The sequence below is a fragment of the Jaculus jaculus genome, chromosome 15 (assembly GCF_020740685.1).
Source record: "Jaculus jaculus isolate mJacJac1 chromosome 15, mJacJac1.mat.Y.cur, whole genome shotgun sequence".
NCBI lineage: Eukaryota > Metazoa > Chordata > Mammalia > Rodentia > Dipodidae > Jaculus > Jaculus jaculus.
The window spans coordinates 3,873,999-3,897,578 of NC_059116.1; the positions used below are offsets into that span (position 1 = coordinate 3,873,999).

Below are 23,580 nucleotides of genomic sequence, written 5' to 3' on the forward strand. Positions count from 1 at the left end.
TTTGAATACTGTAGCTATTTGTGGTTTAGACCCATGGCTTGGACCTATGCAGGGACCAGCAGAAATCTGGTAGCAGTACCCTAAACTAAGCACCGCTGTCCACCATAGCTAATCAGCCTAGGAGAGGAGAACTCCCGTTCATGGCTGTTGGCATTGGCCAACATCATGTGACCTCTGTGGAGAAGGGCCAGCAACAAATCACAACGGAAGAAGCATGATAGCCGATACATGGATGGAAGCATGTTCACCTTCAGTAATGAGCATCAAACAGGACTAGACAGATGGCTCAGTAGTTAAAGATGCTGGTTTGCAAAGCCTGATGGCCTGAGTTCAATTCCCAGGTAAAGACAGATGCACAGAGTGGTGCGTGGGTGTGGAGTTTGCAACAGCAGGAGCCCCTGATATGCCCATTCATATTCATGTCTTCTCTTTTTCCCTCTATCTCTTAAGAGAGTAAATAAGCTTTCAACTCAGAGCCCTAGATTGAGAACATTATGAAACATTATGAAAACAAAAAAAGCATGAGGGCTAGAAAGATTGCTAGTGGTTAAGGCACTTGCCTTCAAAGCCATAGGACCCAGGTTCAATTCCTCAGGACCCACGTAAGCCAGATGCACAAGGTAGCTTGTGCATCTGGAGTTCATTAACAGCAGCTGGAGGTTCACTCACGCCCATTCTCTGCTTCTTTCTCTCTCAAACAAAAATAAAATATTTTTTAAAAGATATGACATGATCATGTTCTTCACATCTCAGCTGATTTGAATTTCTAAAATTAGGTTGGCAGGCTGGAGATATGGCCTAGCTGTTAAGGTACTTGCCCCTTAAGCCTAAGGACTGAAAATCTATTCCCCAGAACCCATATAAGCCAGATGCACAAGGTGGCACATGCATCTGGAGTTCATTTGCAATGGCTGGAGGCCCTGGCGCAACCATTCTTTTCTCTCTCTCTCTCTGTAATAAATAAAATTTTTAATTAAAATTAGGTCAGGTATGGTGATATATGCATGCCTGAAATCCCCACACTTGAGAGGCAGAAATAGGAGGATTGCTGTGAGTTCAAAGCCACCCTGGGATTACATGGTGAATTACAGATCAGCCTGGGCTAGAGTGAGACCCTACTTTGAAAAACTAGAAAAAAAAATTAGGTTGTCAAGGGAAGGAGGATGAACTTCATAATTGTGAGATTATTTTTTTCTTTTTTTGGTCAAAATAAGACAGAAAGGCTAGGCATGATGGCACATACCTTTAATCCTAGCACTCGGGAGGTAGAAGTAGAAGGATCGCTGTGAGTTCAAGGCCACCCTAAGACTACAGGGTGAATTCCAGGTCAGCCTGAGCTAGAACTAGACACTACCTTGAAAAAGAAAACAAAATAACGATGATGATAATACTAACAATAATAATAAGACAAAAAGTACAAATTCATGTAAGGTCAAGAGTCTTTACCTGTAGATCGCACCCTTGAATTTGTACTGTGAACAGTCTTGGTCAGTTAGTAATGACCCAAATCTACTGTTTTGTCACCGTTGGTCTCCTGAGAGGCTCTCTGCTGACAGGCCATGCTTCCACAGACATGACCCACCACTCTGCAAAGGACAGCTTCGTGGGCTGGCATTTCTCTTCTCATGCATACTAACATAATGTTTGAGGTACCACCAGCCCCTCTGCCTGTGGGTTCCCCGCCTGTGGATTCAAACAACCACAGACAGGGAAGATTCTGGAAATCATGTTATGTCTCTACCGAACCCACAGAGTGTTTTCGTGTCTTCTTTCCCTAAACAGTGCAGCATGAGAGCTCTTATTGAATAAGCATTAGAAATCACTGGCATTTGAGCTCATCTGCATGGAGGTGCGCACCAGCTCTGTGCACACACCGTCCCTTCACGTAGAGGACTGCACAGCCGTGGTGCTGGAATCTGTGGGCAGCCAGTGGCCCGCAGCTACCGAGGGGCCCTATGTGCCTGGAAGATGCTGTAGCCCCTGAAACTGCCTCTCTCAAGCTGTGTGTGTGTTTGACATGAGCCCTGCAGGATGCTCCAGCCAGAAAGTGGAAGGATTCTCATATTTGATGGCCTGCGTGTTGTGGGTGACAGTGATGGCTGAGTGGGTGTGTGGCCCTCCGTGAGGGTCAGGCTGTTGGGGGACGAGCTCTAAACATGTCTTCTCGCACCCTCCTCCTCTCAGGGACGTGTCCTCTGAGTCGGACAATAACATCCGGCAGATCAACCAGGAGGCGGCCCACCGTCGCTTCCGCTCGCGCAGACACATCAGCGAGGACTTGGAGCCCGAGGCCTCAGAAGGTGGCGGAGAGGGCCCCGAGGTACGCCGTCCCCACACGCTGCCAACACTTGGGGCTTTCCAGGGGCCCTATGTCTTCTCTCAGTAACCCATGTCCAGAATGCAAAGACTGTGGCCTTGTAGCTAATTGATTGCCATCTGAGAATTAACTAAATTAGAAAATGCTCATGAAAACCACATTGGATCAGGCACACATGAGTCTCATTATCATTACAAAAGGGAATGCCATTATTTCCAGGATGAGAATCTCAAGATAACTTGGCGTTAGTAATTTATTTTCCCCCAAGGGCTAACCAAGCTCATGAAATGACCTTAGATAGGGTTATCATTGGAGCAAATGAATGAGGACTGTGATTCGTTTGGGTAGGGCAGACAAATTTCTGCTGAGTTGTTTTGACATCCTAAAAGATACATATTACCCAAAAACTACAAATTTGAGTTAATATAAATGTTTATAATTTTCCACTTAGTCACAGTGCATTTCTGAAGAAAATGAATTAAGAAACATATCAGATACCTTCCATCCCACCAAATAGCTGCTTATTCACTAGACTTTGTATGAGAAAAATCATTCATAAAATGTTGCACAGATCGAAATTAGAAAAGCAAGTGAATGATTCCATAATAAATTCAATGAAAATTGTCTTATATTAGTGTTTAGTGACAGTTAATGAATGGCATGGGTGCTGCTTTCATTAAGAATCCTCAGCAGAGGAAAAGAAAGCCACAAAATCATTTTGTAAATTTCTAGGTGATTTCTATCCCATTCATACAGTGGCCAATACCATGTCTCTCTGGGAGGTGATACCTTCTTTTCCTTTTTTGGGGGGTGTTTTGTTTTGGTTTTGTTTTTTTGAAGTAGGGTCTTGCTATAGCCCAGGCTGACCTCGAACTCAGTGATGCTCCTACCTCAGCCTCCCGAGTGCTGGGATTAAGGATGAGTGTCACCACGCCTGGCTGGGAGATACTGTCTTAAAGGAGCCCCTAGGCCAGCCTCTTATTTATGCAGTGGGCCTTCCCAACCAATCTCTTACCTCAGGATGGTCGTACTCTGGAGCTCCATTCCCTCGTCTGTTCATTAAGATGGTCGTCCTATCTTCCTTGTGTAAAATTGCGAAGATTGTGTGCCTCATGCTAAGTAGACATTGATTATAGTTATCTTAATGGTTACGGGTGTTAAATGTACTTGTTGGGGGAATGAAGGATAGACCCCCCACATCCTAGAATTTACCCTAGTATCTTGTCCTCAAAAGCCTTGGGAGACCATCTCAGAAGAAGTCAACATGGCAGGAGACTCTCTCAGCCTGGCTCTGCCCCCACCACCCGCCTCCCCCGTGTCTCGGACCAGCCCCCAGGAGCTCTCAGAAGAGCTCAGTAGAAGGTTGCAGGTCACTCCGGACTCCAATGGAGAACAGTTCAGCTCTCTGATCGTAAGTAGTGACTTGTTAGAAAGGCTGAGCAACCTGGCTGACAGTCATTTTGAGTAGCTTTAGGAGAGACTTGTATGCAAATAGGCCAGGTTCTTCCAGCTTCCCAGTTGACCTGATGTCCTCCAAAATGACTCCTTCCCTAGGCAGAGCCATACTGAAATAAGCCTGGGAAGGTAAGAATCTTCATTAATTTTTTTAAAGTGGCTATGTTCCACCACCAACTTGTCCTGATATGTTCCATGACTTCCTTAAGAGCTAGCTTAACCTTGAAGAACATCTTTCCTACCCAAAAAACTCATAAAAATAGTGCCTTTGTCATGAGAGTGGCCCTGCTATTGAGATTCAGGAGCCTTCCAGCCTCCTGAAGTCTTACTGGGTCAGTCTGTGTGTTTTACCCCTTTCACACTTAAGGAGGGACACAGCGTACAAGTAGCCCACTCCAGGCAAACTTTGAATGCTAGATGCCCAGTGTCCTGGTGCGTGAAGCCCTGACATCACCTAGCAGTAGAGCTACAGCTCGCTGCCACCAGGGGAATGCTTTCTAGAAGTTGCAGATAACTGTGAGCCCCAGCGAGAGACAACAAAATCGACCCCAGAGAGCTCTACATTTGACCATGCATGATTGCAGAAGAGCTCCTAGACAATTCCTTCGTATGCCTGGAACTGACACCCAGTGCATACTTAGTGTTTCTCAGGAAATCGGACTCAATGATCTCGTGTGGGAAATGATGGTAGGCATTTCACTGGAAATGGCTGACAGTCCCTTACTAACAGCCTATTGAATGTAAATGATAGGACACAGGCATAAAATGTAAAAGCCACATTAAGCACTCACAAAAAAAAAAGATGAGTCCTTTGCTTATTGTGTTTTCCATTTTAAAAGAAACCATGGGCCTCTATTATATATGAATTTTGGTGAATATTTCTTAAATGTGCTTTCTCATTAAAATTCAGTGAATGTTTTTCAAAAAGAGTAGTGCCACTGAGATGAAAATTTAGTATTAAGTGGATAGGAAAAGAGGCTGCATGTATGGGATATTTGAATTGGTAAACCTGTTGTCATGGAAACAACATTAGCAATAAAGCCGTGTATTTAAAACATACAAAAGAAAGAATTGCAGAAATCAAAGCCACTATACACCATTGGCCAATGAGATGGGAGAAAAAAAAAAAACACCTGAGGTTTCTGTGTCAATATCAAATTAGCATTTGTAGTGATTTGTATAGGGAGCTCTTGCTTTTAATTATTCTAGAAGCATGCGTACTCTGAAGACCCAAGGCAATAGTATATTATTCTCAGGTCATGTTAACCTAGAATGTCTAGGGAACCTATCTTTATTTTGAGGCTCTGAATTCAAGGACAAGAGGATGGACTTCATACTCAAGAATGACTCCTTTGTGCTGTCTTATGTGGGAAGGCGTGGGAAGCCCACCTCACCACCATGGCCATTGCCTGGACATTATATTGTTTCATTTGTCATTGCAAAGTGCTAAACACAATACATACTGCAGAGTTGTATGTAGGTGAACCTAGCACTGGGGAGACTCTCGGCTTCTGTCTGTGACCTGCCAGGGGCTCCTGGAAGTTCTGCTGGGCTTTGTTAACCAAATAGAATCCCCATGGTGAGAAGAACAGAAGACATGATGTTTAAAAGACAAGATGGCTCTTGGATTAGCCTCACTGTTCTGTCTCACCACAGACCCTATACTACTTGAGTCCCACTCGATCGAAAGCTAGAATTATGAGCCCCCGATGGCTCCGAGGAGGGGGGTTCTGAGTCCCGCAGACATGCAGCTCAGCTAGCTCTTTGTACGGTAGTGTTGAGGGGGGCCTGTCCCATCGGCCTTCTTACAGTTATCTTATCGTCTTCCTCTCTCACTTCTGCCGCTGACTCTAAGATCAGCTTTAGACCCCAGTCTGCTGAAAAAGCAGAATTGAAGCAGAATAAGCTGGCTTCTTCAAGGGTATTCTCTCTGCGTGTTTTAAAAAGGAAAGTGATTGGATCCCTCTGGTGAGTGGGCTCACTGGGGAGTCTGCCTCCAAACAGCCTCCTGTCTTTCCTCCTCTGCAGCAGAGAGAGCCGGCCTCCAGGCTGCGGTCCTGCAGTGTCACCGACGCCGTCGCCGAGCAGGCACACCTTCCACCGGTAACCCACACTTACTTCCAGTCGTCAGCTGGCTTTTTGGCTTTGATTTAAAATACTTTGGGGCTGCTGGGAGAGTTTTTCCTGTGCAAATCCACTCACCACAGAAAGGAGACAGTTGTAATTTTCCTAGCAAATTTCCCAAGGCGAGTGAGTGGCTTTCAAACACAAAATTGTGACTTCTACTCAGGTCTGGTAAAGACTGAAAACTTCATGGCTTTGATTTTTTCACCCTAATTTTTGCCAATTCTGATGTGCTTCCTGTGCATCACCAAAACCATGTGATCTACGAATGATTCCTCTCAGCTGGTTTGGCCGCCGTAGCTGCGGTCCAGCTAGATGGCTCTGCAAATGCATCAGTTGCCTCCGAACAGGAAGAACTCTCCTGGCGAGATGGCCTAACTCCCACTGCCCATGGACCAACCTCTTAGCCCCACCAGGCGGCCCTGTGCTCTCTCGGTAAAGGCAGCTCCACTTGAAGACTCAACTGTCATGCCCCTACCCTCAGTTGTAGTAAGCATAACACACCCAGTGTATACAAAACTAAGTCTCACACTGGAGGGCAAACCAGCCCCTGGGAGATGTTATGAAGGTGAAGTGTTACATAAATTTGTCTCTCCTTTTGAGTGGTAGAAACACTCGGTGGTTTTAGATATTCAGTCAAAGCCTTAACCTTTAGTTTGTTTGGTTATGGGGATTTTTTTTTTTTTTTTTTTGAGCCAAAATCTTAAGCTCTGGCTCAAGCTGGCCTAGAACTCACTATGTAGCCCAGGCTGGCCTTAAACTTGTGGTAGACCTCAGCCTCCTGAGTGCTGGGTGTGTCTCATGAGCCACCATGTTTACTATTTTGTTGTCATTCTTAATTGCTTACAAACCTTTGACTATTGTGGAGTTATTTCATTATAATGAGCTTAAAGCAAAGCATTTAAAGTTTTGAAACCCTCTTCCAGTGACTGTTGGTTTTTTTTTTTTTTTTAATTTACTCTGCTTTGAAGGGTATTTTCACCTAGGTTTTATTTAGTGTTTTATGTTTTGAAAAAGATAAAGTAATGGTCATACCAGTTAAGGCAATAGATTCAGTCGTGACTTACGCCAAGTAGGCTAGCTTGACAAGAGCGTCTTTTCTGAGATGGGTTCATTACAAGCCCCCCCAGAACACAATCACCTCTGATGTGGCAGTGGGGCTCCTTCTTCTCTCTCTAATGATTCTGTGATTTTTCTTGGGTAAATTAATGGCACTTCCTCAACTTTCCAAAATCATTATCAGTTTTATTTCCCACCAAGCTCCCTTGCCTAGAAGCTGATGATCCCTCCTTGCCAGTTCACATGATGCTGATGATGTGGACTTGCTGACCACCAGTGGCCTTTCTGAGAGTTTGGCAGACATGAGAACCTCACACACTTTGGACGGTAGAGGACATCAGAATGACCCTCCATGGTTCTCTTTTAAACTTGACACTCGCATTGGTCACCTAGATAGAGGACACAGCCTCAGCCTCCTTGGGGTGTCACGGGAGTGCTGTGAAGGTCACTCTGTCATCTGCTGCTGGTCATCAGTACCTCTCAGCTTCATTTGGACAGGCTGGGTGTCGGGGACTTTTGATCTCACAGCACCTGCTTGACAATGCTGTCACAGGGGTGACTCCTGATTAACAGAGCAGTGGTTGGCCTCCCAAGTGCATTTCACTGATGTACGTTACCCTTTAACAGCCCACTGCTCCATCCAGGAGAGCTCGCTCGTCAACTGTCTCGGGTGGTGAGGAGCCGACGGTAACGACCGCTTCTTCATGCATTCACAGCAGAAGTCTGTGGGGGAGGGGCGATATTCGGACAGATGGTGCTGACAATTCTCTCTCCTACATATATTTCTTATTTCAAACTTCTCATTTTTGAAGTTGTTCAAAGATACTGGGTGAAAGGGAATGATTTTGAGTCTTATGTCATTTCATATGGGATACTGTCAAACTTGGCTAAGAGTGTTGAATGTGATTATTTTGAGTGTTTGTCCTCCTGCTGAACTTATCGTTGGTAGTAGTAAGCTTGCTCAAAATAACATGGTTGGGCGAGAACCAGAGAAGCCACAGGAGTCGCACGAGATTGGGCTTGAGTCCTAGACTTGCGAGAAGCTATATTCTCCACATCTCTGACACCACTCTTTGAAGCAGGAGGTCATATTTTTCTGTGTCTCCATCATAAACCAGTGAATGACCTTTCTCTGCTACCAAGGGCTTAACTCTGAGGAATGGATCAGCATGTGTACAATTCTCAGGGCAGGGAAATTAAGATATTTTGAAGATGTAGAAAACTTAGTGTTGCTTTAAGACAGGTATCTATGATTATCATGCAAATCTTTTGAATAATTGACTAATGCTTTAATTATATCCTACATGGACCCTAAAGTCAGGCCAGGCTATATGTAACTGATGCTCTCAGCTGACATGGCTGTTTGGAGAGTTTTCCTGTGTTACCTTTGGGGCACTTGCTGTATCTGTTTATTACCTCTGAATAACCTTAACTACATGTACAGCAGCTGAGATTCTGGAGGCCAGTGATGAATTAAAGAAACACGCAGGTCTGTGGTTAAAATGTGGTGCTCAGTATTACATAAACATCAAATTGGCAATTGGCTCAGTGTCCGTAGCCTCTCCGGTCTGTAGGAAAGTCGTGTACTGGAAGAACCAGGCTCCACCCCAGCGGGATTCAGGGAATTCTGCATGAGCTGGTCCTTGGCTTCTATGAGGAGAGTTCCAGGGCATGATTCTGGGTCCTAGGTGCATCTCTTGGCCACCATCAGTTGTCTCATTTCACTGACTATGTAGCCTGCCTGTACTGTTGGAGGACTGTGGTGGTGGATGATAGCAAATGGTCGAGTAAACCGAGGTTCTGTGGCAAGAGTGACCTGGGAATAACTCTTTCTGTTTTCTTACCATGGTCTCCTGTTCTCCATTCCTAAGCAGTTAGGTTTGGGTTTCGAATTTTTTAAATATTTTTATTTGTTTATTTGAAGAGAAAGAATGGGTGTGCCAGAGCCACTAGCCACTGCAAAGGAACTCCAGATGTATGTGCCACTGTGTGCATCTGGGTGCTAGAGAATTAAACCTAGGTCATTAGGCTTGACAGACAAGCACCTTAACTGCTGAGCCACATCTTCAGCAGGGTTTTGTCTTTTAAAGGCTGACCACAATAGTTCCTAAATGTTCACTGTCTCAGTTCCTAGATGGGGTTGGGGGTCCATTTTCCATCCACCCTTGACCCCTTGTCGCAATCACTCTGGACTTTCTATTTTCCGTTCTGTCTCTGAGCATTGTTTTTCCCTGTGACCTCTCCACCCTGCAACTTTCCACCCACCTCACTTTAACGAGTGTGCCCAGGCCGAAGGTCCCCGCGACAGCTCATGTTGCTTCCCCCTCTGTTGGCTCCCAAGCATGCATGTACACCCAGGCACAGACGCACGCGTGCGCTGTTTCGTCTTTCTTAGAAAATAAAACAGCATGAAGTGCTCACACTCAGCAACTTCCCGGAGAGTCTCGTCATCGCTTCCTGCTCGGGGGCGTGAGGGAATGAAACACTGTTGGGATAATTCCCCGCAGTGATGGCCATCCAGGCGCCATGCACTGTGCGATGGTCACTGTCTTTCTGTGGAGGGCTTTACTCTTGCAGCATGAGGGCTAGGCCCCCCTTCTCGCCCGAGGAATCACGGCCCTTTGATTTATAGCGAGAAACTCCATGCTGCTGCAACTTGCTTACTCCATGGCCCTCCCTATGACATAGAAGGAGAGGATGGCTCAGCCCTTTGATCTTCACTAAAGAGAGTCTAAATATACACTAAGGGCCCGTGAGGACAGGCAGGGTGGATCTGAGTGAGTCTTGCAGAATCTGTCACGGCCTCTGTCAAAGCATACTGAGGTGGTTTCAGTTGAAACACAACCGGCCACCTTGAGGCTGTAATTCGTGGCTGTTGGACATCATCAAATGCAGCCATGTGTGTGGGCTTGCAGATGAACTGCGGAGTTAGCGCAGCTAACCAGCAGGTTAACTAGCTTGCTTCTTGAGGTGGTCTACAGCATGCTGTCCGTCAGCCACGTAGCAGTAAAAGTCTGATTTGACCCCAAGCCTGAGCCTCTTCCATGGAGCCGTCTATAGAAGGCCAGTCGTCTCCTTACAAGCTACGTGTGCTGGGAGCAGGCCACGTTTTGAATCACAAGTGGAACCACAGGCACGGGTTGTTGTCGCATGTTCGTCTGGAAAGGACGCTGTAAAGGAACATTTCCATAACGCGGTCTTGCATAGATGCGGCGAGGCGACCAGTTGCCCGTTTGATTCCAGAAGAAGGGGATGAACATTTGAACCCAGGTCTATGCTCTCTGTGCTGCGCTCCTAATTTTCCACAAACTGATCAGTCCTGCAAGTGAGCTGACAGCTAGAAATTCGTATGGCGTGGAATTCAGTTCAGAGCTTGTCCATGACATACCCAGATTATTGTGCTTTGTCAGTTGCCTCATAAGTAAATTCCTTTCCAGTAATTCTAGAGTTGTAGAAAATTATCTCAGGGCTACCAGAACTGAGTTTTCTGAGAACATGTCAATTTGTTTTTCTCTCAAAGAATAACTCATCAGAAAGAGAGAAAAATAACAAACACCACTTAGCATTCCTTGTTGTCGAAGGATTTTTGGTCATCGAAGACCAAAGTGGTGCTGATTGAGTGAAGGCTGTACCTTGGGCCGCCCACCTGGCCTGGAGCGGGCTTTAGGAGGCCCAGGTGGAAGCCCCTGGAGGCCATGCTCTGTTGTTACTGTCCTTCACTCAGGCTGTCGCCACCTCGGCCTGTCTTTGGTGGTCATGGAAAGCTTAAGTCTGTGAGTTCATGATTCTTTTTGTTGGATCTGCACACCTGGATCTTAAGGTACTCTTAGGACTTGTGTGGAAAAGATTATGTTTGGTGATGTCCAGTCGGTGGGTTTCTTACACAAAATCTCCCCTGGCCTCATGACCACGGCTTAGAAATGACTGGCCGCCCTTTTAGTTCTGAAGGGAGTTTGTGACTGGAGTGTGCTTTTGGGGCCTGGGAAGCAGGCTGTGGGGTCTTCCAGTGACATCCTAACTATTGTGACATGTGTTCTCTCATTAAGGGTCCCAGGCCCACAGGAAGGTGGGGGGGGGGGACCTGTTCTTCCATGTTCTTCATCAAACCACGTTGTTCATAGCAAGCAGAAAAACTGGGGTAAGGACAGGAAGAGAAACGTGACACTTGCCTAATTCCAAGCAAACCGAACTTGCTGAGACCCTCGAAGCTCCGGGAAGACCACAGTGAGGGAAGGCAACTCCTAAAATAGCTGGACCCCCTCCTTTCACCTTCCTCCTGTCTCCTTGACGGCCCTGGTTGGCGTCACCTCTCTGAGCCCCACTTCCCAGGGGCCAGGCCTCAGGCCTTCCTCAGACCACCCTGGCCTGGACATCTCCTTGCGCCAGGGACAGGTCCTCACTATCCGTATTGCGCTTCTCAGACAGTTTCTTACAAGCCAAAGTGCTGGCAATCCTCTGTGGTCAGATTTGTGCCACCCAGATAGTTACTCCCCAGTGGGCATGTCCCTACACCCACAGGCAGCCCCTTGGTTTGTTCACCCTTTGAAGGGACCCACTCAGTGACAGCAGGCTGGTGAAAGGATGTCCTCAGGTGGGAGGCACCTTGGGATCCCTCCGCCAAGTGGTCAGGTGACCTCCTAGGCTAGGGCACATAGACATGCCGGTGCCTCTTGGGGTTATATCTCAGTGTGGGGGTGCAAGTCTCCAAGCAAGGTGATTCTATGCTGTTCTATGCCGTTATGTGCTGGTCCCCCCGGCTGAGGGAGATCCACATCTTAGGGAAGTGGAGTTGTCTGTCTCTGCGACAGGTAGATGAAGGAAGTGTCCCCAGCGTCCCTCTCATGGGCGCTCATGTGGGGCATTTGCAGTCTTTGGCAGATCTGCATGGCTTGTCCATGACTAGTGACTAGTCAGTTACCACGTTTCTTTCTTTGCAGTCACCTTAGTGACGATGCTTGTGTTGAAGACCTCGGGGTCCGAGAGTCAAGCCTGTGACAGCAGGGGCTGCTCTCAGCTGTGTGTCTCCTCTCACAGCAAAGTGGGAGCCCTGGGGAGTCTATGGGCAACTTCCAGACACTCTTTGGATTTTTTTTTATACAAACAACATTCATCTATCTTGCCCAGAAAAAAAAAAGTGTAATTATCTTGGATGTCTGTTATTTGATTAAACTGGTCAGGAAGTAAATGCTAGTTATGAAATAATAATGATTTCTTGCATAAACAGCCATCCGTGGCGTATGTACATACCACGCCGGGCCTACCTTCAGGCTGGGAAGAAAGAAAAGATGCGAAGGGACGCACATACTATGTTAATCATAACAATCGAACCACAACGTGGACTCGACCGATCATGCAGGTATGAAGCTCGTCACGCAACCGAAGACCGCAGGCCGTCACTGCCGATGTGCACGCTCACGTCTTCTCCCTGATTTTTTTATATCCATATACATATATATACACATATACATATATATATGTATATATGATTGTATTTATATATACGCACATTATATACATACATACATACACACATATACACACATGCTGTGTTCTGCAGAGCCTGCATTTAAAAGATTCTTACAGATGACATGCATCATTATATCTCCCTAAGAAAGACTCTGGCCTTCAAATCATTGTCCACTGATATATTCATTTTAATGTCACATGAGTCATATGGCAGAGGAAGACCCATGACGCTGTGTAGGTCTTCCCCTTCCCACCTCCGCTCCCCTCCTCCACCAGCACCATCTTACCCCTACGGCTAGCTTTAACACAGACCAGTGATTCATCCTGTCTCTCCTGAGTGTGTCTCCCCGTCTCCCCCCACCCCGCGATTAGGTTTGGTTATCTCCTCCGTGCTGTAGAGAGGCGCGCCCTCCCCACCGCTGTGCGGGCTGGGGTGTCTGGCGCACGCTGTCACCCCACGCGGGGACACGCTCGTGTGAAGCTAACTTGTTTTTGCCTCCACGCTAGCTCGCAGAAGACGGTGTCTCGGGATCCACAAACAGTAACAACCACCTAATCGAGCCTCAGATCCGGCGGCCTCGTAGTCTCAGCTCGCCAACAGTAACTTTATCCGCCCCGCTGGAGGTGAGCAGGCGGCCTCCTCTCACCGGGGTCACCGCTGTCCTGTGGCTTCTCCTTTCCTCTCGGACTTCCGTTTTCCTGCCACCTCCTCCCTGACCAGCTGTGTGTCGGTGGTGAGGGCTGTCTTCATGCTTCTGTCTCACCCAGCTAACACCCTTGGACCATCCCCTCCCCCGTCCCATCATCCTCATTTGGCTGACACCTGTGTGGTGACTTGTGCCGGCTGTGGGCATCTCTTCGCAGAACCTTTCCCGTTCTCGTGTTTGGTCCCTTACAGCCCGGCACCTCATGAGAAGGCTGTGGGGATGCTTTCAACTACCAGTGCTTATCTTGAGCTTCTCACCTCGGTCATTTTCCTTTCTTCGACCTGTCGGGTCTCCCATGTGTGTGGTGTGTGTTCTTGTGGGCAAGAGCGTCCGTCTGTCACAGCTGGCCATCTGCTCGTGGGTGCCGTCCGGGTCCCAGCCCTGAGCATCACCAGCGCGGCAGTGCCGACCTGAGGCGCCCTGGAGGCGGCCATGCGCTTCTCCTCGCCCCAAGACAAGCCGCCGCTGCCCCGTGGGTGTGGATGAGAGCTCTGTAGACGCTGCTGGAAACGGGGGTCACGACGGTCATTTCGGGTCCTTGACTCCATTGCTTGGAGGTTTATCTCTCTGGGCTTTAAACTTGGCAATCTCTTCCTTAGACTGTGAGCTCATTAAGACCAGGGCCTAATTTTTCTCTACTTCATATAAAAAAAAATCTCCATTCATAAATCAGGATTTGGGGCAGGTACTGAGTTATGAGTACTTAATATTGTTGTGTGCTTAACCAACAGAAAAAGGTGTCAAGTTAGACTGATTTGTAAAGGAAGAAAGAGGGTTTTTAAGAGCCTCCTCCTTGTTCGTCTCTGAGGAGGAGCTTCCTACGGTACCCCAGTACATTTTGACACATTGGAATAGCACGTGGTGAAGAGTTCTAATGTTCGTTATTATTCCTTAGGGTGCCAAGGACTCCCCCATACGCCGGGCTGTGAAAGATACCCTTTCCAATCCACAGTCCCCTCAGCCATCACCTTACAACTCCCCCAAACCACAACACAAAGTCACACAGAGCTTCCTGCCGCCTGGCTGGGAGATGCGGATAGCTCCAAACGGCCGGCCCTTCTTCATTGACCATAACACAAAGACTACAACATGGGTAAGGCTGCTGCTTTTTATTTGGTTCCATTTTCACCACAAGGTCTGGTTAATTCCTGTCTTTCCTGATTCAGTACTTTCGGTTCTTGGAAAGGAACCCATGACGCTTGTCTCCTGAGGGTCTTGTCTCACCTGTGTCTTCTCACCCGTGTGGGCCGGTGGGCACTGGCATCTCTGGGCATCCAGAGTGCTTGTGCCAGCTCGGCCTGCCCTTCTTCATGGCTTGTTTGGAGAGCCCTAGTTTTAATAACCCACTGTGCTGGGGGAAGGGGGCTTGAAGTCACTGCCTCTGCCTCACATCTCATACTCTTTTTTATAATGTCATTCAGAATTGCCATCTTTTAAAAATGATTTCTCCATCCGTTTCTTTTTGCATTGTTACTGACATTGCCTTCCTTTGATTTGTCACTTTTCTGTTCTTTGTGTTTCTGCATTTCGTTTGTAGTCTTTCCTCCTGGGTTGGAAGCTGGGTGGAATAACTTAGTTGTTAATCTCATCATTTTTCTCAGTGAATGTGGCTTCTCTCTCCTTGCTGATCTCCTCTGTGCTCCCGAATCACACATGCAAGAGACCCTGAGTATTGTTTTAACTTGGGCAAAGTGAGCTTAAGCAAAAATAGCTGCCTGTCTTTGTGTCCCTTGGTCAGCTCTTTATTCTCTTTATCCAAGTGTGTAGGTGCTTTCTAAAGGTCGCATAGAGTTATTTTTTTCTACTATGTCATCGCTAGCCTTATAATTCAGCAGAGATGGTTTTTCTCATTTCTGGGTGGTATTACTGCTGTGTAATTGATTTTTCTGCCCGTCCCACCTGATCGTCTGGCTAGAGTTAGCTCTGAGATTAACTTAGGCCTTCCCAGCATTTGGGCTGCCTGCTTAGAACTAATGGGAAGGCTGCCTGAGTCTTTTGTCCCTGGCCCAAGCTCTATGGTCTTGGGTCAACATCGCACACACACACTTTAAATTCCCACTTCTAGGAGAGAGATGTCCAGGTGACAGAATCATAGCATTAAGTTTAAGAAGAGGCCTTGAGCAAGGTGACCTTCATGGCTATTTACACTTGGCCCGTGGTGTGGTATCACCGCCCAGCAGTGATTAGAGAGCAGTCAGGGTGCCCCTGAGGTCCTGTGCACCGAAGTGCAGGGCGTGCAGTGTGTCTCTGTGAAGACATTCGCGGCACCCAGGGCATGTCTGTGCCTTTCACTGCAAGGTGGTATTTAGCATCCTTGGCTCCTGTTACTGCATGCTAATACCTGCCATCACCCAGTCCCAATGTACTGTAATCAGAAGTGCCACACGTTTCTAGACACCCCTCAAATGACACCTGCTTGCAAAGCTTTTCCTATTTTTCAGTCAAAGAATTGACTTCACCTGCCAAGAGCACTTAACCATCTTGATGTGATGACATTCATTCGGTTAACTGATAACTACTCCCAAGGTGGATAATGACACAGAGGTTTGTTGGACTCACCTTTTAGCCTGAAGATAGTATTACAGGTTTGTGGGCCAGAGGAGAAGAGGAGACAGATAACACTTTGGAAAACAGGGCTGTGGAGATTGCTTTATGGGTCTTTTTGCTGTTGTTGTTATTGACACAGAACCCAAATGGGTTGTCCCTCTGCTTTTCCCATTTTCCACAGCACTGTTGGAGTTCCAAACCCCTCAGCCAGAAATTGGAGCTCCAGAAATTGGGGTAAACATTATAAAAGTCAGAGGATTAGTGCATGGAGCCATTGTGGCTTGCCAACATAAGCTATGATTTTAGTAATGTGAACTAGCTTAGTAATCAAATCCCCTAACCTTTCACAGCCTTTCACGCCCCAACTGCAGCCCAAGCATAGCTGGGCAGGTTTTATTTTAAACAGCACCGCCTTTATTCATTGCCAGCCTCAGTGCTGACTGAAACCCAGCTTCAATTCCAGTTGTTGCTCTTTTTACCCACATTCTCACTAGTTTGTTGGTTCGGAATTTTAACTTACTGAAACAACATGGTGGTATTCTGCGGCTGTCGGAGAGCCCTCCAGCTGCTTCCGTTCATGGGCAAACACCACACCAGTCAGTCCCCATCTCTCATCCAAACAAAGCCCGTGCCGCAGTCTCACTGTGCAACATAGGGTCATCTTCCAAAGGACAGAGCAACCGCGCACAGTGAGGAGCATTTGTGGATCCAAATCTGTTTCAAATTGATGGTTTAAAAAAAAACAAACTAAGCAAGTGAAAGACCAATGCAGTTCTTTTTAGAATATAATAGAAAAAAAAGAGGGAAAACTGATAGGGTGGGATGGAAAAAATGAAAATATTTCTTCCCACTCCATTCCGTTGGATGTCTTGCATGTCATTGGGAAACATGAAACATTTTAGGCCAGTGTCGCTTGCATGCATTAGAAGAGTAAAAGTCGATTCAAGGCATATTTACAAGTTCGAGCCATTTATACACACAGCTAATGAAGACTGTGACCAACAGAATAGAGCCTGGCCACATGTTTTAGAAAGCGTCTGTGGCTTTGCTCCCACTTAGGTCAGCCTGATCACATGTTTTAGAAAGGGGGTGTGGCTTTGCCCCCACCTAGGTTAGCCTGGCCACATGTTTTAGAAAGGGGGTGTGGCTTTGTCCCACCTAGGTCAGCCTGACCACATGTTTTAGAAAGGGGGTGTGGCTTTGTCCCACCTAGGTCAGCCATCAGGGAGCGTGTGGCCGGGTCAGCCAAGACTTCTGCTCCTCTTCTAGCCCATGTGTGTGTTCATGGTTTTCACAGCACCAAACATTAGCTTGGCTTTGAAACAACACAAGTTCCATCTTAAGTTAAATTACAGCTGCCCAAGTGCAAACTAATAAAACTGACTGCAGCCTAGGTGTGATTGCTGGTCTCTTCCAGGATAGAAAGGATAAAGGGGGAGGGGGGAATGGAGAACACAGCTGTTTTCTTTTTCTTTTTTTTTTTTTTTGTTTGAACCAGCCAATATGCCTGTATTTATATATTTTTTAATTAGGGAGCCCTTCTTTCAAAAAAAATGAAATTTATCTACCCTGCGGGATAAAGAGGGACAGCCAAGTATGTTTAATGGACCTGAATCATTTATATTCCTGTCTCTAAAGACCTTATTAGTACTGCAGCCGGACTTCATCCCAGACTAGTCTGTACCGCTGGGACATGGCTGCCGTGCCACCTGCCCATCCCCGATGGAGAGGCCTCCTCCTGGGCTTGTTAAGGGACTTGTGAGGCATGTGCTCCTCTGGTTGCCACCACCCACTCCTCAGAGATGGACTCATGGCAGCTGCAGTCATTATTTTGATGATGATAAAATCTGACACTTCAGCCCCTGGCCTGACACCCAGTGAAATCCGGGTTACCATGCAAAGCTGTCTTGTGAAGCCGAGCCTGTTTAATATTCATTGCTCCGCGCCCCACCCTGAGGACCGGGTGCTTTTCTCTAATCTCATCATCGTTCTGTTGTCTTCTCTGAATCATGGGCTTTCTGCCAAAAGAGCTGATTGTCTTGCACAAGTGAATAAGTGTGACTCCAAGACTTGGCTGTCCTTGTGTGAGGAGAGCTTTTACGTTTAACTTTGTTGTATTTTGATCATAAACCCCTTCCGCTGCCTTCTCTCAGCCCCACGCCCTTTCCATCCCCTTCTTTCCAACTAGGTCCTCTTCAGTTATAATGTGGGTTTTTTATTGGGGGGGGGTATCTTCGGCCATCCCCAACAGTGTTGATGGGCCAGATACCATGCAGCTAATGACAATCACTGTGAAGTCATGAAGGCAAGGACCACTTCAGGTTCAGGAGCTGATAGTTCATGTCCGTCCTCTGGCTCTTCCATTCTTTCCATCCCTCTTCCACAGTGTTCACTGTGCCTCGCAGGCTTCCTGTAATCCTGAGCTCACCATTGGCTACCTGGGCCCTAAGAGTCCCTGGCAGCTGTGGCATCACCTGTTCCAGCCGAGTGAGTGTTGGACAGATAGGCTTTGTGAGGTTCCCATAAGCCTTTTTTCTTTCCATAGTTAACCAGTTAAAATCACCTGTCTGTCCAGCATAGCTGTGTATATATTGCAACATACTACAGAAGCATGGACTTATTTGAAACCACATCTTAAAGGCCTTTAGAAAATATAGATTAGCTTCAGAGTCAACCGTCATCAAAAATGCTAAAATGATTTATTTCTTCAACCCAAAGTTTGCTGTGCTGAGAGCAAAGGTTGATCACATTACTTATGCTCTTTTTTAAAATTCCTGTTATTTCCATATGTGTATGTACATACATGCATTATAGCTAGATGGATCAATTTCCATCTCCTGGTTAAAATCCAGTGATACCAAGGCTTTTACTGGCGACTTGAAACCACTGAGGCACAAAACTTCTCAGCCATCTGACAGCAGCAGCGCCTGAATAGAATTGAATGACGCTTTGCTTTGTAATCTGAGACTGATACTGTGTTACCTGGGTTAACAGTGAGTTAGTCTGGGTTTTATCACCTGTTTTCGCATCTCTAGAGATTTAAGATGTGGATTCTCTTAAGTTCCATCACATTACAATTACATGTATGTTAATAAAGTACAGTTCCTGGGCCCTGGATCCTAATGGTTGGGCCAGTCAGTTTAGGAAACTGAGTCTCTTACATTACACTTCCCTATCTACAGAAAAAGGAACCACCTTACCACGGTTGTCGCCAGCTCATGTGGCCGACTGTTCTGAGTCAGTCATAAAGCGTGACCCAGGGTGTCAGAGTATGTTCTCTGTCGTTGAGCCTCTGGGTCCTGGTGGAGCAGAGCACTTGAGAAGAAGCAGCTCTCACCCACTTCTGTACTGAGACAGAAATGAGAGCCTTGGCGGCAGACCTTGGTCAGGGTGTCTTGGTCAAGTTCTGTGGTGCCATGGGTGATGTCCCGCGATGTGGTGGCCTGCCTTGGCAGCAGCCACTCCAACGGACCCAGGCAGGCAGATTCGGGGATGCGGGAAGCACCCTACTGAGGAGCATGTGCTTCAGGACACAGAGGAAGATGGGTCAGCACGCACCCCCTCTCTGGAACAGAGGCGCCACGTGCTCCAGCATGGTGTCCTTTCCCTCTTGGCCTTCTCCTGGTCTTGGGGAAATGGTCAGCCTCTGCCTGAGCGATGCTGTCTCCCATCCCGTCGCCATGCACAGGAGCAGCAGGTCTTTGCTGAGACATGGCAGCCAGGCTTGCTTCCCTCTCCGTGCACAGGCAGCCCACGTGCTTGGTACACTCCACTCCAGGAGGGACGAACAAAGGGTCAGCACCAAACACCCAGCGAATCCCTCCTGATGGCTTCCTTTTACTTGTTTTCTTGCAGGAAGATCCACGGCTGAAATTTCCAGTTCACATGCGGTCAAAAGCATCCTTGAACCCCAATGACCTGGGCCCTCTGCCTGTGAGTAGCCCAAAGGCACATGCAGTGGTCTGTCTGCTCAGGGTTGATGGCAAGGCCTGGGCATCTCCTCTAGACTTCCTAGCTCCCATGGCTCTGCTCCTTCACAGGATTGGGTGTTGGGATTTGTAACAATACACTTCAGTGTGCAGGACACCAGTCCTTGTAAAAGAAGCTTCTGAATTGCCAACTTCTGGTGCAGACAGTCCTTGAACTAGGCCATGCAAGAGGGCCTCACTACGGACGTCAGTATGAGCAGCGTGCGTGCATTTTGTGGTGTAGCACCTGATGCTTTAGTCACAAGTTGCAGACAGACAGCACGAGAACCATGTCACAAAAGCTACATGTTCACAGAAACGTCCTCTAAGCATTTAACCTAGCAAATAGTTGAAGATTTAAAAAATCTTGTTGGAAATTGCTTACAAATCTATCTCTTGTACAAGTTTATTCTCTTTGGAAGATTGGCATCCTTTGGTCCATACTGTGTTTTGATTGAAACCTTGGAAGGCAGGGCTGGTCTTTAAGACTGTGTATTGTCTTGGGTTTTTTGCTTTGTTTTGTTTTTGCGGTGGGGCAGGGAGAGTATTAGGGGATTACATTTGTGTTTTATCTTATTTTTTTCCAAGGCTCAGGGAATATTTCAGAAGAGGGGGCAGAAAGAATGTAAGAGCCACAAGTGGGAAGGAGAATCCTGAGGCATTGCCCCCCCCAACCTCATGTATTCATGACCCAACAGTAAATACCACTAACTCCACAGAGGAGGGTCCCATGGGGTGGAAGAGGAGGAGAAGGGGCTATTATAACCAGTGGGAATATGACCAGTATGTTCACACAATAAAATTCACAATTACAAAGAACTATCCAAATCTTTAACTTCCCAAGATTGAACAGCGAGAGTTTCCAGCAAAGCACATGGCATTGGGTTGCTCGACCACTTAGTGACACAGAAAAAAATCACTATATGCCACACGTTTAAATGAGCACTCACCCGCCTTCCCTGTGGCACCTGCTCAGTATTTAACTAAAAGAATTCTTCATACTTAGCTTTTCCCCCATGTTATGCTGAGGTCCCCTTGAGCATGTGAGATGCCCCCTGTGTCCTTCACACAGTGACAGCCTCTGAGACACTGGAGCCTGTGCCTGCTGCTAGCATGGTCACGAGTCAGCATGTCTGTGTTGGGGGTCTTTGCAGTGTCAAGATTGCCCGAGGGAGGGCTGGAGAGATAGCTCAGTATTAAGGTACTAACCTGCAAAGTCTAATGACCCCAGTTCAATTCCCCACTACCCATGTAAACCCAGATGCACAAAGTGGCACATGCATCTGGAGTTCGTTTGTAGTGGCTGGAGGCCCTGGCGTGACCCTTCCCCACCCTCTGTCTCTGTCTCTCTTCTCTGTCTTTGTTTCTCTGCCTGTAAAATAAATAAAAATAATAATAACAAAAAAGATTTCCCTAGGAGAGAGCAAAGAGTGGGGTCGTAGAGTTTTGAAACATTCCTTGCACTTGAAACTGCTAACCATGTTTGTACTTTCTTTCTCCCCTCCCTGTATACCAGCCTGGTTGGGAAGAGAGAATTCACCTGGATGGGCGCACGTTTTACATTGACCACAGTGAGTAAGGCCTGCTCTGCGTGCGACGCGGTGGGGAGCGGGGAGGGGGACTCCAAATGCGATGGTGAACCTCTGTTGTTTTACTCCCTGTCCAGGCAGCCAGGTGTTATGTGGAGAGAATGATACCAGAGAGGCAGTGCCCTCGTACGGTACTGTGCCTTCCTCACCCCAAGTTTGCCTCAAAGTAGCCCTACCAAGCTTTCACCCAACTTGATCTTGTGACCTATTAACTTTTTTTTTTAATTAAAAAAACAATTTTTGGTTGACAATCCCTTGACATTTGCGCTTTTAATAAATGTACTCTCAAAATAGAAAATAAGATTAGAAGTAATAATTTAGTTTTTTAAAAAAATCCATGTGTGCACAGTGTTTTCAGCCACATATGTTTCCCAAGCACTGTCTTCAAAGGTCTTAAGGCAAGATGCCCATTCTGACCTTATTTTCTATTCATGGCATGTTTTCTTGAACGCAGCACACTAATCTATATATGTAGCTGTTTTCCTGAAACTGTAGTGTATTTCCTAGAGACACATGCTTCAGCACCTGTAAATACATGTGTGGATTCTCATTTCAACTAAAAGTTAAACTAATAAATGTTTGCTTTTAGGCAGAGGGTTTGGGGAGGGTAAGAGTGTGTTTTTGTTTTGTTTTGGAGGTGGCTTGTTCCTCATAGAATATCTATGTAGCCCTTGAACTTTCTGGAAAAAAAAAAAGTTAAAAGAAAGGCTAAAGAAGGTTTAAGAGAAGGCTTCATATAGATGTAAAGTTCCAGTCTCATGTATAGTTTAGAAATATTTTGGCTTTTTTTCCATTAGGTCATAAACAGGATGTCAGTGCCAGGTCTCCTCCAGTTTATTAATTAAACCAGCATTGTGATGGCCCCTTGCTGAGAAGGCTGGCCACTAGGAGGGTTCATACACAAGGGCCTTGGGCCTCGTGGCTCTCTCATTCCCCAGAAGTGCTCTTACACACGGGCCTTGTGGCACCCCCCACCCCCAGCCACAGGAAGTGAGTGCTCTCGAACACCAGCCTCAAGGCTCTCGAAGGTGCGGTAGCTCCTCTGCATGTCACCAGGGATGAGGCACATTGTTCACAGAACGTTGCTTTTCAGACATGACGATATGGGGGATTCTCTCAAATTGAATCAAACAAAAGGCCCAGCCTAAGGCAGAAGCATTTAGAAGGCACAGCTACCCTTGGGTTGAAATCAGTTCTTTTAAGACACATAGACTTCATTTTTGTCTTTGATCAGAAAGAATACTAAGTTGGGTACTTTTGGTAATGTTCCCATGAGCCAAGATTGCTGCTGTCAATGTTTTAAAATTCTGTGCGTGCCTTGTTTCCCCTCAGTTATGCTCTTTTCTTAATTCTGAGAATTTTCTGAACTGGGGGAGAAGGTTACTTCCCCTTTTGCCTCTAAAAATAAAAATAAGTACAATTTAAAAACTCTACACTAGAAGCATAAAGTCGTTGACTCTCTCAGAGCGGCTTTCTCAGATCCTTGGGGATTCTTCAGAGCAGGGCTCTCTCATGGTGGATGATGACATGTAAGACTCCCTTAGCTGTGGTGAGGAGCCCCTGTTTTCATAAGGACTCACTTTCAGAAGCAGTGACTGCTCCACATCAGTCTGCAGTTTAGACAGTTGATTAATTTGGTTGACATTTGTTGGTGATCTTTCATGTCTCTCAGTCCTGGAATAAAACACTGAAGAGGGCTGGAGAGATGGCTTGGTGGTTAAGGTATTTGCCTGTGAAGCCTAAGAACTCAGGTTTGATACCCCAGCACCCACATAAGCCAGATGTACAAAGAGGTGCATGCATCTGGAGTTCATTTATACTGGTTGAAAACCCTGGCACACTCGTTCTCTCTATCTGACCTCCCCCTTTCACTTTCTCTCTCAAAATGGATAAATAGAATTAAATTTAAAAAAAAAAAATTAAAGAAACTCCTAGAAGGAAAGTCTCTAGCCTTCTTGGGAAGGATGTCATTTTTCTTACAGATTCTGTGTCTAGCAATGTCCTAAATACAAGAGTTAGCAAAGAAAATTCTAGGGATTTCTGCCCCTAGACTTACCAAACCTATTAGCCATTGCTAGACTGGCTTAGTTTCCCATCTTTCTGCTTCCTTCTTGTCCTTTTACTTAAAGTTTAATGTCTCAAAGGGAAAAGTCCTTTAAAATTTTTTTTTAAAAATGAATAATGGACCACCATCCATTCATTTGTTGACAATACTTAGTTATGAATTTGGTCTTTACTGTGACCACAGGAAAAGTTTGGAGTTCTAAAAGTTTAGATTGTTTTAAAAGGACTTTGATTTCATCATCGGTGCTATTCGGTCATTACAAACCCGACATGTCAGTTTCATC

The 23,580-nt window shown here is 46.4% G+C and overlaps 1 protein-coding gene across 3 annotated transcripts in view; it reads left to right on the forward strand.

Moving 5' to 3' along the window:
• Nedd4l (NEDD4 like E3 ubiquitin protein ligase) overlaps positions 1-23,580 on the forward strand; it is a 323,634-nt gene that overhangs the window by 260,313 nt on the left and 39,741 nt on the right. For 2 of the 3 annotated variants that reach the window (XM_004654771.2, XM_045134685.1), the window contains 9 exons: positions 2,185-2,320; positions 3,552-3,728; positions 5,801-5,875; positions 7,583-7,642; positions 12,180-12,311; positions 12,929-13,045; positions 14,024-14,221; positions 19,531-19,608; positions 21,160-21,214. In XM_004654771.2, the coding sequence (XP_004654828.2) occupies positions 2,185-2,320; positions 3,552-3,728; positions 5,801-5,875; positions 7,583-7,642; positions 12,180-12,311; positions 12,929-13,045; positions 14,024-14,221; positions 19,531-19,608; positions 21,160-21,214 (1,028 nt within the window). The remainder of the gene's footprint in view (positions 1-2,184; positions 2,321-3,551; positions 3,729-5,800; positions 5,876-7,582; positions 7,643-12,179; positions 12,312-12,928; positions 13,046-14,023; positions 14,222-19,530; positions 19,609-21,159; positions 21,215-23,580) is intronic. The other variant, XM_004654774.2, reaches the window with a different exon arrangement.